This window comes from Podarcis pityusensis, assembly GCF_964106645.2.
Source record: "Podarcis pityusensis genome assembly, chromosome: 3".
Lineage (NCBI taxonomy): Eukaryota > Metazoa > Chordata > Lepidosauria > Squamata > Lacertidae > Podarcis > Podarcis pityusensis.
The window spans coordinates 43,187,095-43,205,017 of NC_138026.1; the positions used below are offsets into that span (position 1 = coordinate 43,187,095).

Genomic DNA, 17,923 nt, shown 5'->3' on the forward strand with positions numbered 1-17,923 from the left:
AGCAAATAATCTAGCAGCACCTTGAAGACTTAATAGTGCGACCTTGCATTGATTTTAGAATGATTTGATTTTAGAATGCTGTGTTACTTTTATTGTTGTTAGCAGCTGTGAGCCCGGCTTTGGCTGGGAAGGGCAGGATATAAATAATTTATTATTATTATTATTATTATTATTATTATTATTTCCTCAGAAGCTTCACTGTACCCAGTGGGCCTTACTCCTTTACTTGTAAGTTCCACTGAATTCAACAGGGCTTACTTTTGGGGTTTTTTTTTAAAAAAGGGGGGAAAGGTGTTGGTACTCACCATGAAGTTGTTACAATAAGTGCCACACTTTTAACATTTGTGAGGAAAGGTGTTGGTACTGCGTACCCTTGAGTACCCGCAGAAAAAGCACCGGGCATGAGCTTCTCCATAACCCTACGCATGTTTATTTGAAAGTAAGCTCCATTGCATTTAACGGGACTTTCTCCCAGTCCTCGTGAACAGGACTACAGCCTTTAAGAGCCCACTCTATGTCACATATTTGGGGTATGCCCTCAATAGACAGCTGACAGAGGAGAGTTTCTCTGTCCTCATGCACGTCTAACAGCTGACGTTACCGCAATAAGGCTTTTGGCGAAACAAACAAACGCTCCTCTCTGATTAAAACGAGCTCTGCGGCTGCGCCAACCCAAACTTCTGCCCCGGCAAAGTTATCAGCCACGAAACTTTCTGGTGGCTTTGCAGTATCAAAACACCGACGGCGGCTTCAGGGCTTGCGTTTGCATATAAAAACAGAAGCCGCCGGGTTGCTCTCGAGAGCAAAAGCAGGCGCCCCCCAGCGGAGCCGCTCGTCGAAGCAGCTCCGGCGAAGGAATCCCGCCCCGCCTGCATCCCGAAGGGGAGGGCCTTGACGCTTCCTTTTGGCGCCAAGCGTTTCTGTGGCAGAGGAGGGAGCTGCTGACGTCGAGGCACGGCGCGCGCCCCAGCGTCTCCGGTGATTGGCCGGGCTCTTCCGGGCGCCACCTCTCCCGTTTGGCGGCGGCGAAGGTGGCGGTGTTTTGGGGGTGGGGGAAGTGTTGTCAGTGAGAGAGGCAGCGGCGGCCGCCGGCCGAGGGAGCGAAAGTGAGGAGTAGCGGAGGCCGCACGGCGCGCGTTATTCCGGTTTGTGGAAACCAGTGGCCCGGGAAAGGAGTGGGGGGTGTCTTTCTCTCGTGGGGGTCAAGCGGGTGGGAGAGTGGCTGCCTCGCCTGCCCGGAACCCCTGCCGATCCCCGCGGAGGCATTCCCACGAGCACATCTCCCGAGTTATCTATCTATTGTCTTTCCCCCGAATGGCATCGTAGCCCACCCCCACCAGCATGTAACTCTTCCCGCTCCCAGTTCCCACGTCTCCCACTTTCTCGCCCCTGCTTTCTGCAAGGGTGGGGGTTTGGAGAGTGGGGGTGCCTTTACGGCCCTCCAGACGTTGCTGGACTACAACTCAAGCCATCCTGGTTTGTGGTGACTGGGCATGTAGTCCAACAGCAGCTGGAGGTCACTGGGGTGAAAGTGGGGGCTGGGGCTGCCTTAAGGCCTGGTCAGCACCCGAAGAGGGAACGAGGGGGTCGAAGTTCCGAAGTGGTGGACTTGGACCGCACCAGTTTAACCGGAGAGTGGTGGTGGGTCATGTTTTATATCGCCACTTAGTTCTGCTTTGGGTGCAATTTGCCTTCCCACACCCCACCTGAGTTCAGGACTAACCTTGTAATGCTAAACTTGTCTGCTGAGGAATAATTCAATGTTGAATTCAGTGAGGCTTGCTCCCAGTTAAGTAGACTAGGGTTGTGCATAAGTGCACAAAGAACATGTGCAGAGTGCCTTGCTGTTTAGTAATGAGAAAGCACTTTTACCTATCGTGGTTAAGAGTGAAGACTGCTTTTCATTGGAGAAGACTTGTTTGAGCAGTAGGCCCTGTACTTTTTCATAGGAAGAATTGTATACAGTGGTCGCTCCACTCTGTCCTCTTTGGAGAACTGCTCTTCACTTGCTCTCCCCCTCCCCTCTGACTTGGTGGACAAACCACAAGCCCAGGTTCAAACATAACCCTAAGCCAAACCATGGCTTAGGCCAGAGCTTTCCAAACTTTTCGTGTTGGTGACACACTTTTTAGACATGTGTCATTTCGTGACACAGTAATTCAGTTTTACTAGCAGATTAGAGGTTAAATTAACCCATTTCCAGCCCTGGGAGCATTTGCAAGACACACTCAACACAGTGCAGCCGACACACTAATTTGTCCTGACACACAGTTTGGAAAGCTCTGGCTTAGGCCTAGGTAGTGTGATCAGGGGAAGGAGTGCTTTGTCTACAATCTTGATTCTCATTCCAAGTTATGGTTTGCTTTAGCACCAGGGGCGAAACTAGGTTTTACTTCACCTAGGTCAAAGACCCAGTTTGGCACACACCCCATACACATTTGTGTATACACACACACACAAGCTGGGAGCCTCAATTGCGCCCCTCTGGTGGCTTCACCAGGGGCAAAAAGATCTGACTAGCCCCTGTATAGCTACAACACTGCTTAGTGCTATGGAACTGTTTGTTGCAAAAATAAATGCTGGCAATCTCATTCACCTGTGAATATATTATTCCCATGCTGACCACCATCTGTGTATGCAGGAACACTTGTGTCCCATTGTGAAAACAGAATAAAGAGATCCATCTTTCTCTGATGGATTGCCTTCTATATTAATAACCTTAGGCTAATCAAAATCTTTTTTTGTTGTCAAATGCAGATGGAGAATACTAGGAAGAGAGTATAATGGCAACAGATGATGATGACGGGATGACGTTTTCTAATTTATTGCATGGTGGTAAGTTTTTTTGTTTGTTAGTTTTAATCAGATTATTTTTACTTAAAAAATAAATAAATGTAGGGAAACTCCATACCAAGGAAGAAACCCTTGAGAAAAGTTATATATGGAGCTCCTTGTACAGCACAGTTGACTGTCATATGTTGTGGCAAGAGCTGTTGCTGGTCATCGGAAGAGTTTTCTTCCTGCATTGCTGAGAGACCCATCATATGGTTTTCTAAGAATCTGATCTTTGGGAGCAGAGTTGTACAGACAAACATTGGATGCCCTCTTAACTACAATTTTAGGCTCTGCCCCATTTCTTCTGGCTTCATAGAATAAGATGGATACCATTATCGAACAAATAATAAGGACCTAGATATTACTGTTATGGCTACGTTTAATGCTGTATTATGTTTTTAATGCAAGAAGTTATTTCTGACACAAAAATGGCCTATTTTTGTCCCTTTTAATTCTACAAAACCCACCGCTGAGGCTACAATTTGAAGGGGGCGATAGTGCAAGGGGAGAAGAGCTTCTTATTACTTTCATCTCATAGTGATTTTCTACTAGAGATCCTTTCTAGTGTATTTCTCTTGTATTTCACCATTACTGCGTACGTAGACTGGGTGAACTTACATATTATTACTTTATTCTCTTTATTTGCAGTTTCTTCTCAAGGAGTAGATGATGATGAGAGTTCAGTGGATATTTATGATGGATTAGACAGCTCTCCAGTTATTTCTGGTATGTTCATAACTTTGTAACCAATGGCATTGCTCAGCTGAGAGTAAAGCTCTCTGAAGCAGATTTATGATGGACATGGGGGTAGGGCTTCAGCAGGAAGGAGGAACCACTGAGAATTCACTGCTTCCCTTCCTGTTCCACTGACAGAAGCTTTCAGCAGAGTTGGATACAATCCATAGTTATTTGGTTATTTAATTATACATTGGAGAATTTTGTCATAAAAGGTCCTGTATATATTCATCCTGCTGTTAGGATAGAGCATTTTTGTTTTGGGTTTGTTGCAGAAACAATAAGTATCTTTTGCACTTCAGAATAGGAGTAGTTTGTATTGACTCTTAAGAGATGGCTTTGATATGTAATTTGAGTTAGCAGCTGCCACAAATAGCATTTTGATCTAAGTAAAATTTCTTAGGTGACAAGTTGCAACCATGGCTTATTTGGAAGGACTTCAGGGGAGAGATAAAATGTGCAGAACCCGTTGCTGTATCCTGGAACATCGTAATACTATACATAATTTAAAAACCTGATGGAAGTTGTGAAACTGAAACTAACTTTCACAACTTTACATGGGAGTAAGCCCCCACTAGATGCCTAGTGCGTCCTGCCCCCCGCCCCCCCGTCCCACATAGGAAACACTTTTGAAACTGAGAAAAATATTCAAAAGCAGTTTGATGTGGCATAGGGACCTGCTGTTCGAAAGAAAAAAGCCCTGTTTAGGGAAGTTTTTAATGACGGATGTTTTAATGTACTTTTAATCTTTTGATGGAAGCCGCCCAGAGTGGCTGGGGAAACCCAGCCAAATGGGCGGGGTATAAATATTATTATTATTATTATTATTATTATTATTATTAAAGTAGCTCTTTCGATCTTATCTAATGGAAGAATGGGTACAATGAAAAAGGAAAATATTCCAAGTAAAACTCTCTCTCTCTCTCTCTCTCTCTCTCTCCCTGCTCTCTCAGTCAAACCTGCTACAAAACTGACCACATCAATAAGTAGTTTAAACCTATTCGATGAGATCCTGATTGAAGAAGGAACAGCAAAGGAAGCTACTTACAATGATGTATGTATTTTGAATCAATGATATGTTGGTGAAATGTGATGTAGTTAGTTAGCAAGTTAGTTAGCAAGGTGTGTGTTTTAAATTCATCAGTTCAGCACATTTTAGTACACTATGTACTATCAAAACATTTTAAAATCCCCAAACACCCACTTTACTGAGCAGTCTCAATTTATTGAAAAATTCGACATGTGCATCAGGAAATCTGTGATCAGTCATGACACAGACATTTTGTAAATGCATGTTTGGAAGGTTTTCCTGTTTGTGAGGGAAATTTTATTTACTATTATTTTAATGTAATGACTTTTCTTGCATATTTTAACAAAGCTGGATTATTATTATTACCCAAAGAAAATTAGGCTCACTTAATACTGTCTTTAATACAAATGTGAATAATCCTGTTTCAACAGTTGCAGGCTGAACATGAGAAATGTCAGCAACAACTTCAAGAGTTGACAAGGAGGTTTCAGCAAATACAAGAACAGGTAAAGCAGCATTAAGTGGTAATTTATCCATTTTGTATCCTGTAACTGAAAGCGTTCTAGAAACTTCATATACATCTTCCAATTTGTATTGGTTTGCTGTTTTGAGGTATTAGTTGCGAGTGTATCTTGTTTTTTAAATAAAACAAAATAATAAAATAAGAAACAGCAACCACAATAGTAATATTTTGAATTAGTGAGGCTGTGCAGGGCAGCTCTGTCTCTGTAAGGACTATTAGTATCGTAAATGTATTTTGCTTTGATGCTTATTGAAAATAGTGCTTTTTGTATGAGGTTGCAGCACAAAGTCGGTAGGGCATTTTGAAAGTTCTTTGTGAAAGTTAACTGTGATTCATTTAAATGAGATTTTTTCCTAAACCATTATTGGTGTTTACCTTCTCTCCCCCAATATATGCAGATACAAGTTCATAACATGTATATGTCTCTGTGTTCTTTTAAAATTAGAACTCTGCTCTGCAAAATGAAAACCAGTCTCTTAAAAAGAATATTTCCGCTCTTCTAAAAACAGCTAGAGTGGAAATTAATCGCAAGGATGAAGAAATTAATAGTCTCCAACGAAGGTATGCTTTTTTCAGGAATGTCCTCTATTGTCCAGATATTTAGAAGAAAAAGAAACAAGACACATTTGAAACTAAAAAGTAGAAGATGTTTTATAAGCCTATCTTTTTTGTAGTTAAATTTAACAGACACATAAACGTTAACTTGCTAGATATCAGATACTCATCTTCTGAAAAAAAAATTCTGCTAAAATTTGAAGTGTTTCTTGAAAAAGGTTACCCACACATTATGTTCATAGCTTCATGCTTGCTAGCATAACTAGTGCACAAAGATGTGGAATGTTTTCATTCTGTCCGGTATTTGGCCGGTGATGGTGCTAAGGTCTTGTGGTTCAATTGGGTGTTCATTTCAGTGGTGATCAGGGAAAGTGTGTTTTGTTTTTAAGCTGACTACTGTGGATGAGGGACGCGGGTGGCACTGTGGTCTAAACCACTAAGCCTAGGGCTTGCCAAACAAAAGGTCAGCGGTTCGACTCCCCGCGACGGGGTGAGCTCCCATTGCTCAGTCCCATCTCCTGCCAACTTAGCAGTTTGGAAGCACATCAAAATGCAAATAGATAAATAGGTACTGCTCTGGCGGGAAGGTAAACAGCATTTCGGTGCGCTGCTCTGGTTTCGCCAGAAGTGGCTTAGTCATGCTGGCCACATGACCTGGAAAAACTGTCTGCGGACAAACACCGGCTCCCTCAGCCAGTAAAGCGAGATGAGCGCCGCAACCCCAGAGTTGTTTGTGACTGGACTTAACTGTCAGGAGTCCTTTGCCTTTACCATTTTACTGTGGATGGACACTTTTAATGTGTTGTACTGTTTTGAAGTGTGTTTTGAGGTATCTGCATTAGCATGTACTTATCGGTATAGGAAGTTGCTTTGAGACTTGTTTCTTTTTTAAGGAAGATACAAGCAAATTAAATGATGTTCAGTTCTCATTCTATCTTAATTTTAAAAGCTGAAAGGACCAGACTGGCTTCAACAAAGCCCCAAGCCATCAACATTTGTAAACAAATCATTGCAACTGAAGCATATCATTTTCATCTCATGCCAATAACATTGGCACCAGGCAAGGATCCCTGGGAATAGCACTCCTGAAACTGGGCTGCCCTGAGTAAAGCATGTGTTGGGTGATTGGGACCAGTTTAACCAGAGAGGCTATGAGTTAAGGCTCTCTTTTTCTGCCTATTTTGGTTCTGGTATGTTACTATATTAGGAAGTGGGGGGGGGGGGGGACATTAAATGGGGACTGTCATTTCAAAAGGGAATGACAGCTCATTAGAAGAGCTCTCAACTGATTTGGACAAATCCTATGGGACCCTGACTCTCAAAATTACTGGGAGAAAAGCAACAATGCAAGCAGTAGTTGCTTCAGCAGGGTTTGTGCAGGTTCTGTTGCTATGCCTGCTGAGGGAAGGGTGCTTAAGCCTGATTATATATTTGTCAGACATGGACTGCTAAATTATTGCTTTGGGCACGATTCTTCAATTAATGAGTGAACTTTTAAGCAAGAGTATTGTAACAGTAAGAAATGTGTGTTGCTCTCCCAAAGAGTTAGCTGTCTGCTGTCAGTGTAAGCAGAGATGCAACGTTGCCCCCTACCTTTCTTGATTCTAGCCTGCTGAGAGCAGCAGAGTGAAATATGTGGGGTGAGAATATTCCTGAAGCGTGTGGTTGAGGACATGCTTTGAACAGGCTTTATAGCACCAATGGTAATTCCTACAGTGATATCCTTTCTGTTTGTTTGTATAAATCCTAAATAGAAGGTCCCCATCCAAACTGGTTAATCTTAACTATGCTTTGTTGATACAAGCCAACTTCATAAAGAATGCCATTGTGTGGACCTTTTCTTCCTTTAAAAGTAAAAGGAAGAATAAATATTTATTTAACACTTTTAAAGGCTTATTCTGGCTTGTCTCACCACGGCATTTAGATTTTAGTAGAATTTGGAGTTTGCTTAAATCTGAAATATCTTTTGAAATGTAGTATAGTAATACAATCTCTTTCTAAACAGGTTAACAGAATTTCAAGTTCATCCGAATAGAACATACTTCCCAGCATCAACTAATAATGCAAGAAACTTTGAGGGATCAAAACTGAAAAATAAATTCAGAGATTTAGTTCCAGAGAACAATTCAAGAACCGATTCTAGAACTACCCAAGCCCTGCCTAAGGACAAACCTTGCGGTTATCCACCTTGGGGTACAGAAAATAAGAAATTGCCTCCAGAAAAAGGAGACACTCTGTACGTTTCTCAATCTCATCCTGAACAGCTTTGCAGAGATGGTACTCATGTAAGGCTTGCAAGTGTTGACAGCTCCTATGACAAAGAAAAAGGAAAAAAAGAAACGAAACATAATGAGCATCATAGCAGCGAGAATAACAACAGATACAAAACAAAAGCACACCAAAATCTGGGCAGCACACTAGAGGGAAAGTTGGATCCTCATGGAAGGTTGGAAGTTAATCCAGACAAAACAGAAAAAAATGGACTATGGAAAGACAAAAAGGACTTGAAGCTCAAAAGCAGCCCACATACAGAAAAAAGAACTGGTAAGGTCCCTTTTGCTAGGGAGAAACAACCAACTCCTAAAGACACATCACTGTCAAAACCAGAACACTCCAGCAGTGACAGGAGTGAAAAGTCACAAAACAAAAATCAGAAGGACCTGAAACTGAGAAACAAAGAGGAAAGCAACAACGGACAAAAAAACAGGCAATCTGACAGCTATCTAGAACAACAAAGAACTGGCAAGGTTAGTAGTCCCCCTGAATGGAATAAAATTGCCAGAAGCCCTAAAAAATTAAGCAAAAGCTATGTGAAAGACAGAAAGAGAAAACATAGTGATTGCAGGAGGAACAAAGAAGCAAGCGGTCCTGTGCCCTGTGGAGGGAAACCTTCACCACCACCACCACCACCTCCTGTTTTAAACAAAGAGCCGAAACATGGCCACCCTAAAGAGGATAGCAGTAAAAGTGAATCTGAACACACACGTTCAAAATCGGGCAGACATAGAACTGAAGAGAAAAGGAAAAATGAGAGAGATGATTCTAATGAGGCCAGGACTTCTCAAAATGAAAAAAGAGAATCAAAGGAACCATCCCTCCAAACAGGAAAAGGAGCCATGAAAATTAAAGATAGTGCAAAAAGGGAGAAAAAGAAGTCCTTTCAATCAGTAGAGACTGCCAAGGTAGTTGAAGGCTTGAAGGAGCAGGTGCCTATAAAAGTTAGAAGGGAGGAGGAGCAGTCGAAAAGCAAAGACTTAAAACTGAGCTTTATGCAGACTCTAAATTTAACCCTTTCTCCTGCTAAGAAGCAAACAGACAAATGCAAAGCAGTGGCAAAGTCTACCAATAAATGTGGTACAGAAATTCCAGGTCAGGAAGTCATGTTGGTACCAGCTGAGGCTATTGGTGCTAATGCCATTAAGCAAACACAAACACCACTATCACCAATCTGTGACAATCCTGTTCAGACCAAATCGGAACAAGTAATGCCTCTTTCTGAGGTCAAAACGAAGGTGGGAAATGAGCTGCCAAAAACTCTAAACACAAAGCCTTTGAAGACAACCTCAGACCCACAAGATATAGCAGGGCAGTGGGCGCCGGAGGATGTGAAGCTCCTGTCTGAGGCAAAAACTGGGATGGGAGAAGCTGATGGAGTTGATAAGATGCATGTGGCTTCTGGTTTAGAAAGCCCCTTGGATCAAGACACACTTCCCGATAACTCTTTCAATGATGTGGAGACTATAAGTTCTGTGGATTTTGATTCTTTTAGTGTAATAGATGAGATCAGTGGGACAGATTCAGACTCACTGATGGACGAGAAGGAGTCCAGTAATTGGACAGGTGAAAATGTCTTGGAGGGTCCTGAAAAAGAGAACAAGCCTATGCCTCATAAAGCTACTGTGGAAGAAGGCAAAATACTGAGTGGTGGTCACTTGGAGCCAAGCTTTCCTGACCGTAACCATGAAAACCACTTGGAAACATTATACAATGAAGGGTTGAAACCTACATCTCCAGCAAGAGAAATAAGCACAGTTTCTGTTGATGATGATAACTCTATTCTGAGCATTGATCTCAATCATATGAGGAATATTCCAAAAGCAATCAGCCCACTTAATAGTCCAATGCGACCTTTGGCTAAAGTACCCCGAATGGAAAGCCCTTACAAAGGACCTGTGAAAAGCTATAATACAGGTATATGTTTAATATGCTCTGCTTGTTACATGATTTTTATTTGAATGAGGAACACATTAAGCATTCACACGTATACCGATGCTAAACATAAGTGAGTTGCAATTAAGTTCTGTTTGTTTTCAGTAGAACTTACTGCACAACTTGTAGGCAAGCGTGCTTCATCTGTGCAGTGCAATCCTGTACATATCTTCCCCATTGAGTTCAATGGAGCTTTCTCTTTAGTAAGTGTTCTTAGCGTGTAGGAATTTACGACTGTGATCCCATACACACTTGAATGGGAGTACTAAATGCAACTTCTGAGCATCACACAAGATCATACTGCACAGCTGCAATTCACAGGCATTTTTTCTCAAGTTAGGTAACGAAGCTGCCTTATATTGAGGCTTTGCCCATCTAGTTCAGTATTGTCCACGTTGAGTGGCCGTGGCTTTACAAGATTTCAGACAAGAGTCTCTCCCAGCCTTACCTAGAGATGCCAGGGATTGAACTTCAGACCTTCTGTGTTCAAAGCAAATATTCTGACACTGGGCTACTGACTGTCCTGTTTAAATTCAGTGGGGAGTAAGACTTAGCTTTCAGTCTGCTAGCTCTGAGGTAGATATTTATTCAAACTGATTACATAGGAGGAAACTGTTTAAGGCAGTAGTGGCAAACCCATGACCCTCTGATGCTGCTGGACTACAGCTTCCATCAACCCTGGGGCGTTGGGGTCCAACAGCATCTAAAGGGTTTCCCCACTCTTGAAAATTAGAATTGCAAGCCACGTTAAGCTACAGAGTGTAACCCACATTCTGGCAGAACTCTTTGCACAGTTTCTTATCCACTAGTTTTGGAGGCAGTAATAATTAAAAGTGCCTTTGGGCTTAATCTTGCAATTTCAAGATAAATTGCCATGGAACTTGATATATAAAAACTGTTTCCATGCTGAATTTTTTTTTTAAACCTAGCTCTTCTTCCAAAAGCTGCCTGTCCTCTGCTAAAATGCATCGCCTAGAGCTACTGGCACTTCTAAACAATTATGTTCACTGTTCTAAACTAAAATTGACTATTAGATTATACTGTCATTGGAATTTGTTTTGAGGCTTGCTACTTTGGGCTGCTTAATTAACAAATTGTTTCATTATTTCTAGATTTTGTTCCAGAAAATGCAGTTGTCTATCCTGGAAGGAACCAGTCCAGTGAACTGAACAAGGAAAACCAAAAGCCTCTTTGCTCAGATCATCAAATCTTAGAGGAGTCTCAGCTAAGCATGTCCTCAGATGAATTAGAAGAAGGTGAAATTGTAAGTGACAATGATGAGCCTAAAATAGAAGCCAGCTCTGAAAATAGTAAAAAAACAAGAAGAAAAGCATCTCCAGATAGATCTAATTTGGCCAAGAGTACTTGCAACCACAAGGTCAGGACAACATCTTCCAGAGAAGATACAGGAAAATTGTCTTCTGGGGGAAAAAATAAAGAAAATCCCAAAGATGGAACTATAATGCGCTCCAATGAAGTAAAGAAAATTAAAACTGTGAGCATTGACAGTCTTGAAAAAATAGTTCAAATTATTGTTGTACCTTCTACAGTGCATGAGTTTATGCAGATGCTGAAAGCTATAAGAAAGCAAGTACGGAAAAGCTACATGAAGTTTAAGATACAATTTCCAGTACAGCATTTTCATAGGATCATAGATTCAGCTATTTTGAACTTTACATCTCTGGTAAAATACCTTGACTTCTCTAAAATGTCTAAATCTAGTGAGGCTTTAAAGCTGAACCTCTGTGAAGTTATAGAATATAAACTTAATCGGATCAAAGAGAATAGTGCAATAGAGCATCTCTTTGAACAGCAGCAATCCGATATGAAGAAAAAGTTGTGGAAACTTGTGGACGAGCAGCTTGACTACTTATTTGATAAAATAAAAAAAATTATTCTAAAGCTATGTACCTTGGTAAGCTTTGGAAATGAAAGCGATGAAGGTAAGCTTGATAAAAGAAAGAAAGAAAGCCCCAAATGCCTTATAAATCATAAAAATAAAATTGACAGACAGAAATCAAAGAAACCAGCCTTAAATGCTAGAATGCAAAGGCCTGAAGAATGTGCCCCATCAAAACCAGTAGCAGGTAACCAGCTATTGAAGCGAGGTCACCATAACACAAACAAAATGAGTACACAGAAAAATGTGACTGCAAAATGTAGAAGTTCCCATACTGTTAACCCAAAACATTCTCGGACTGAAGCTGAACCTTTCAAGGAAAGCTGCATGTCAGACACTTCTTTGAACGGTGGAAAAAATGAAAATGAAAGATTGCATATGATTGGAGACTCTCACAAGTCTGATATTAGCTGTGGACCTCTCACAGAACAGCAGATGTCTGGCCTGACATTCAACCTGGTGAATGACGCTCAAATGGGTGAAATGTTCAAAAGTTTGTTACAAGGCTCTGACCTTTCAGAAAAAAATGGTGACTTTATCAATGACAATCAGTGGGAGTTCAGGACACCAGAAAAACACACCCAAGATGGCCAGAACTGTGTGAATGAGCCTCCATATGAGACCGAAGAGCAGATTCCAAGAGAGACTGAAGTTGAGTCGAGAGTACTAGATGGAATTAAATGGCCTATAGTTTCACCTGAAAGAGATTCAGCTTTTTTAGCTAGGCTGCAGATGCCAATTGATCCAGATATTCTTGATGAAAGCTGTATGTTTGAAATTCCTACTAGTCCTGGTTTGAAGAAAGGTGAGGAGTGCATTTCAGAGAAACCAAAATCACTTGTCTCTTCTATTCTTCTGGAAGACCTAGCTGTGTCGTTGACTATTCCCTCCCCTTTGAAGTCAGATGCTCATCTTAGCTTCTTGAAACCTGACATGTATGGCTCAGTTCCTGAGGATGTTCTGAGCGCACACTTCAGTGAAGATGCCCATCTCGAAGAGGAGGATGCTTCTGAACAGGACATCCATTTGGCTTTGGAATCTGATAATTCAAGCAGCAAATCAAGCTGTTCTTCATCATGGGCAAGTATACCTCCTGCTCCTGGATTTCAGTATTGCCCAAGCCTTCCAATGCAGGCAGTAATAATGGAGAAATCAAATGACCACTTTATTGTTAAAATAAGGCGTGCCGCACCATCTACCTCACCCGTCCTTGAACAGCCTACTCTAGCAAATGAACCACTGACCTCTTCTAGTGGGGCAGGAAACAAGGAAATAGTGTTGGAAGAAAAATTAGATACTTTGGACCTCAAAAGCATTCCTTTGGAAGATACAGCAACATCTAAGGAAAATTTAAAGATTATTGACTCTGAGGGTAAGCTGAATGATGTTGGAGAGAGACAAGTTACTCATTTGCTGGGGTCTGAGAAGGAGCCACCTCTGTGCCTTGCAAACGATCAGGTTCCTCATCTTTCTGAACCCCAACAGGAACCTCATTCTGATGCCCCGAATGAGGCACTTGAATCTGTAGAGGACCTGTTCAGGAATGCCAGAGAAGAACGACCTTGCAATCTTGCAGCGTCTGAATTGCTTCAGGAGCGATATACTAATGCCAGTCAAACTCAAGGCCCTGATTTACTTGGGCCCCATCAGGTGTTGCACAGTGGTGCTGGCCCAGAAGAAGCCACTGATTTGCAAGAGCCACCTAAAGAACCAGGGACAACTTTAGAATCCTTGGTTAAAACTAGCCAGCATGAGGACACACCTGAAGTGTTTACACTACCTCAGGCACACACCGTGAAAGTTTTTCAAAAAAGAGATGCATCTTGTGCTGAATTAGAACATTCTCCAATTAGCTGTGCAGCAGTTTCCCTTGTAGAAAAGTTGTCTTCTGAGACCCATTTTGATATATGTGTAGACTTGACTGATGAGACTCCCATAGAAAATGAAGTTGATTCATGGGATCTTACAGTGGAACGTGCTTCAAATGCTAGAATGGGAGGCTTATGTAAAGATAAAGAGGAGGAGAAGACAGTGAACCACCATGTAGCAGATGATCATCCAAAGCATGATGTTGAAGCAGTTGTAAATTTGACAGAGCATCCGCCTGACAAGTGTACAGCAGATGAGAATTTTGAAACAGGTACTACTCTAAATACTAGTGGCCTGGGATGTGAAACAAAAGAAAGGAAAAAAAGAAAAAAAGAGACAGAAGATACATCCAACACAAAAAGACAAAGAAAGGAGAGTAGTGAATTGGCTTGTAAAAAAAACAGCAAAAGGTCTAAAGAGATTACTTCAGTGACCACAGACACATCCAGTAATAAAACTGCATCAGTCGGAGACAAAGATTCTTTACCATCAACATCCTCCCTGGCACCCTCAAGTCTGTGTGCCAAAAACATCATTAAGAAAAAAGGGGAAGTTGTGATTTCTTGGACAAGGTAAGAATACAAAACCAAAACCAAAAACCGAATCAATGGGATGAATAAGGGAGGTCTGGAAGTGTATAACAGTTGGAGATAGAGTGATACATTTCTGCATTCTGTGGCATGGGCATTATTACCCTAGCAAACATTTTTTCTTGGTTGTACGTTCAGCTTTGTTGACCTGTCTCTTGAATCAGGAAAGGCAAATATGTAGTCTTATTTTTACATTGCAGTTGAAACTAGGTTTTCTGAACTGGAAGGTAGGGACAGTAAATTGATTGAGAGGGGGAAACTTGGAAGCCCAAGTGAGCACCTGGTGGGTTGAATTGTGGCCTCTTGTCTTGACAGGGTTCATTGTATTGTGTATACTTTCTTTGTGGAAAATGTCTGCATTTAGCAGTAAATCATGAAGCCTAATATAGTCCCAAATGGAAATCCTCGCTTTATTTCCATTTGCTTCATTGAGCAATGGTGCAAAGTAATTAGAAAGTATAAGCTTTTACTTTGTTTTACAAATATTTTTTCATATCCGAATGAAACCCAAGTGCAACCATTCAGTCTTTTTTGTGGGTTTTTTTTTTTTTTTCTTTGAGAGAGAAAACCTGACCTCAAAGCCATTGAACAGAGTTTTTAATGTCTGATGTTTTCGCTGTATTCTGTTACATTTTGTTAGAAGCTGCCCCAAGTGGCTGGGGCAAGTCAGTCAGATGGGAGGGGTACAAGTAATAAATTGTTGTTGTTGTTGTTGTTAATTATTATTATTATAAGGTGATCATCACTGTTCCGAAGAAGCTTCAGAATGGTGTGAACATAATGGGTATCATCTAGTTTATAAGGGAGGGTTTGGGCAATTGCTATTAGCCTTCAGAATTCTGTTTGTCTTCATTAACAGACTTTTAAGAACTTATTTCGAGTTACAACATTGTGTGTGTGAAGTGCAATAGACATAGATAGACTTAGTTCAAAACAGTGTTCAGATGTTGAAGTTACCCTTGTATGTTTATTATAGAAATGATGACCGGGAGATTCTATTGGAATGTCAGAAGAAAGGACCTTCAGGAAAAACATTTGCTTCTGTTGCTGTCAGGTTAAATAAAAGTCCAGCTCAGGTACGTATTTTGGTAAGCAATTGTGTTTGAACCTCCCTTGCACACAAGTGTAACTGTGTTTCTGTCTGGTTGAGCAGTGCATATCTTCAGAAATATAACCCCATGACACTCTACTGAATTCATTAACATTTCTTAGGAGAAAAAATGTATCAGAAAAGATGTGTCAAAATTCAGATTGTTCTACAGACTAAAGAAATGATTGGTAGAAAGGAAGTTAATTTTTAAAATATATTTATATGAAAAGTAATATTACATCCATATAGGCTTTACATGTAATTTTATTTGATCTTATATAACCCTTTGGGTATATACCATGCCATAAAAGATATACATAAAGTCTGAAGTGGGGGCGGGGACTTGTTTATTCTGAGGTGGCAGTCTTACTAATGATGCTGCTTGTGGATATGCAATATTCATACACAAGACAGGAATCAATAGATTTATACCTCTGGTGCCTTTATACTGTGGAAATCCTTTTTTATGAAAGCCTACATAACCCACTTTAGTCTGTTCAAGATGAGGGAATGTTCACATCTACATATACTGAGGCCATTCAATACATAATGTTGCTTCTCCATATTGGCAAGGGTGTCCTACCTGAAGTATGCACGTGAGCTGAGCAATCGCTGAAAAGGCTGGCAGCATTTCCATGATTGTAGTTGCACTTTTCAGTAATCAGAACTGGTGGGATATGTTCATGTTCATATCAGCACATGTGTGAGAAAAAAAGCATACTTTATTTTTAGGGAAATAACTTTTAGACTCTTTGCTTTCTCTCCACAGGTTGAAGAAAGATTCAAGCAGTTGTTGAAACTATTCAAGATGTCAAACTGCAGCTAGTGGCTATACTATTGCTACTAAGAATGGACTGCTATGAGTTTATGTGCACTGTGTGCATGTGTGTGTGTGTGTGTGTGTGTGTGAGAGAGAGAGAGAGAGAGAGAAATGGGACATGTAATCAAAGTCAGAATAACTGTTTGTTGCTTCTCCATTTAGGTAGACTTAAAATGCACCTTTTATGCCCACAGATTTCATAATAATGCCCTGCTTTCTCAATTTTTTTTTGAAGGTATCAAACAGATCTGTTGGACCTATTAGTGTCCTTGAGCAGCCTTGCATATTAGAGAGCACAGAGGAAACAGGAAGTGCATACAACCTGTCTTTCCTGTTACCTGAATTGCCTAGAGTGAAACTTTCATATCTCTCCTTAGAAGTTTCATTTGGGATTATAAAGAACAGTTAGGGGAAGTTGAAGTGCAAGACACTATAGTACTTCTCGTTCCTCTGCATTCCACTGTGTCTGAAGCCATTATTTTATTAAAACTTTGGGGACAGCAGATGATCAATTCCTAGCACATGGGAAGTTGAATTCTTTGAGCTGAAACACCTCATGCTATTGATTTAAAAACAGACGGCGAACCTGTTGCCTTCCAGAAGTTGTTGGATTCCCAACTTCCATCAGCCCTTACCATCCTGGTCAATAGTCAGGACGATGGGCATTGTAGTCCAACAATATCTGGAGGGCCATAGATTCCCCACCCTGATTTAGAATGTCACAGAGAAATGTTGACCACTAGAAAACACAAGAGGGTTGGTTGTTAAACAACAGACTCCTCTTTTCTCTCAGTTTTCAGAAAGCACAAACACAGATTGTAAAACTTTGCAGTATATTACCCAATGGCATTTGTTCAAAGATGTACTGTACATACAGTCCTTATTGTAGATCATACAAAGTTAGCAAATTTTGGCAGGAATACATCAGTATTTGCAAGTGTTTCCTCAGATGAGCCAACACAATGGCAGCATTAGAAATAATGCTAAACCATGAAATATGGCTTGTTTAACCGTACTGTGCACACAACTCAAGCTTTCCTGCTTCACTCTTCCATTAGTTCACCTGGGAAACAAACCACAGAGCTCCTGGCTTAGCATTATGTCCCAACCAGTGCTTATGGTTTTCCCATCACAATAAACCATAGTCTGAAGCCAAAGTTTCTTTTTGCCTTCCCAGTCATGGTTTGGAGAAAAGAAACCAGAAGTGCTGCTAAGCCAGCCACTCCGTTTTTGTTCACCAATTTTACTAATGGGCGATGAGTGTGATTAGAGAAGCCATAATTTGTGGCTTAGCATTGCAGCCAATCAGAGCAATTATTTGGAACCTGTATGCACAATTATTTGTATTTAAAAAGTCAACTTTTGCAATTAAACTACAATTGCCATTTCGTGTTAGCTTAAAAGTATTGCTTCCCTTTACAACATACTTTCAACGTTTTATGAACTAAGTGTAGAATCCGAATATGTAAATTCAAAGGTGCTTAAATTAAGAGGTTCAAAATTTTAATTGCAGGTAATCCAGAGAAATTGATAAACACCTCTGCCCTAATAAGTCCTAACCTTTAGAGAAGTGAGGGTCTTGTTTTGGCAGCTATTTCTGCTGAACATGTGCACAGCAGGAAAAGCCCTAAGTGGCTCCCCAGCCTTTTATTTCAGAAAGAAAACAATCTTATAAAAAGGTGAAAACTCATTTCTTAAAGTCACTTACTGCCGTTCTGATCTGGATATGTGTGTTTGTGTGTGTAAATATTAGAGTTTAAACGAGAC

At 40.8% G+C, this 17,923-nt stretch overlaps 1 protein-coding gene across 1 annotated transcript; it reads left to right on the plus strand.

Annotated features, from left to right (window-relative positions):
* The first annotated feature begins 1,001 nt into the window (after positions 1-1,001).
* On the plus strand, positions 1,002-17,824 carry CASP8AP2 (caspase 8 associated protein 2). Its single transcript, XM_080998486.1, has 10 exons — positions 1,002-1,145; positions 2,758-2,835; positions 3,484-3,561; positions 4,524-4,624; positions 5,032-5,106; positions 5,569-5,684; positions 7,684-9,869; positions 11,000-14,228; positions 15,223-15,322; positions 16,106-17,824. Exons 2-10 carry the CDS (start codon positions 2,784-2,786, stop codon positions 16,160-16,162), a joined length of 5,994 nt encoding a protein of 1,997 aa, XP_080854612.1. The 5' UTR covers positions 1,002-1,145; positions 2,758-2,783; the 3' UTR covers positions 16,163-17,824.
* The last annotated feature ends 99 nt before the right edge of the window (positions 17,825-17,923 follow it).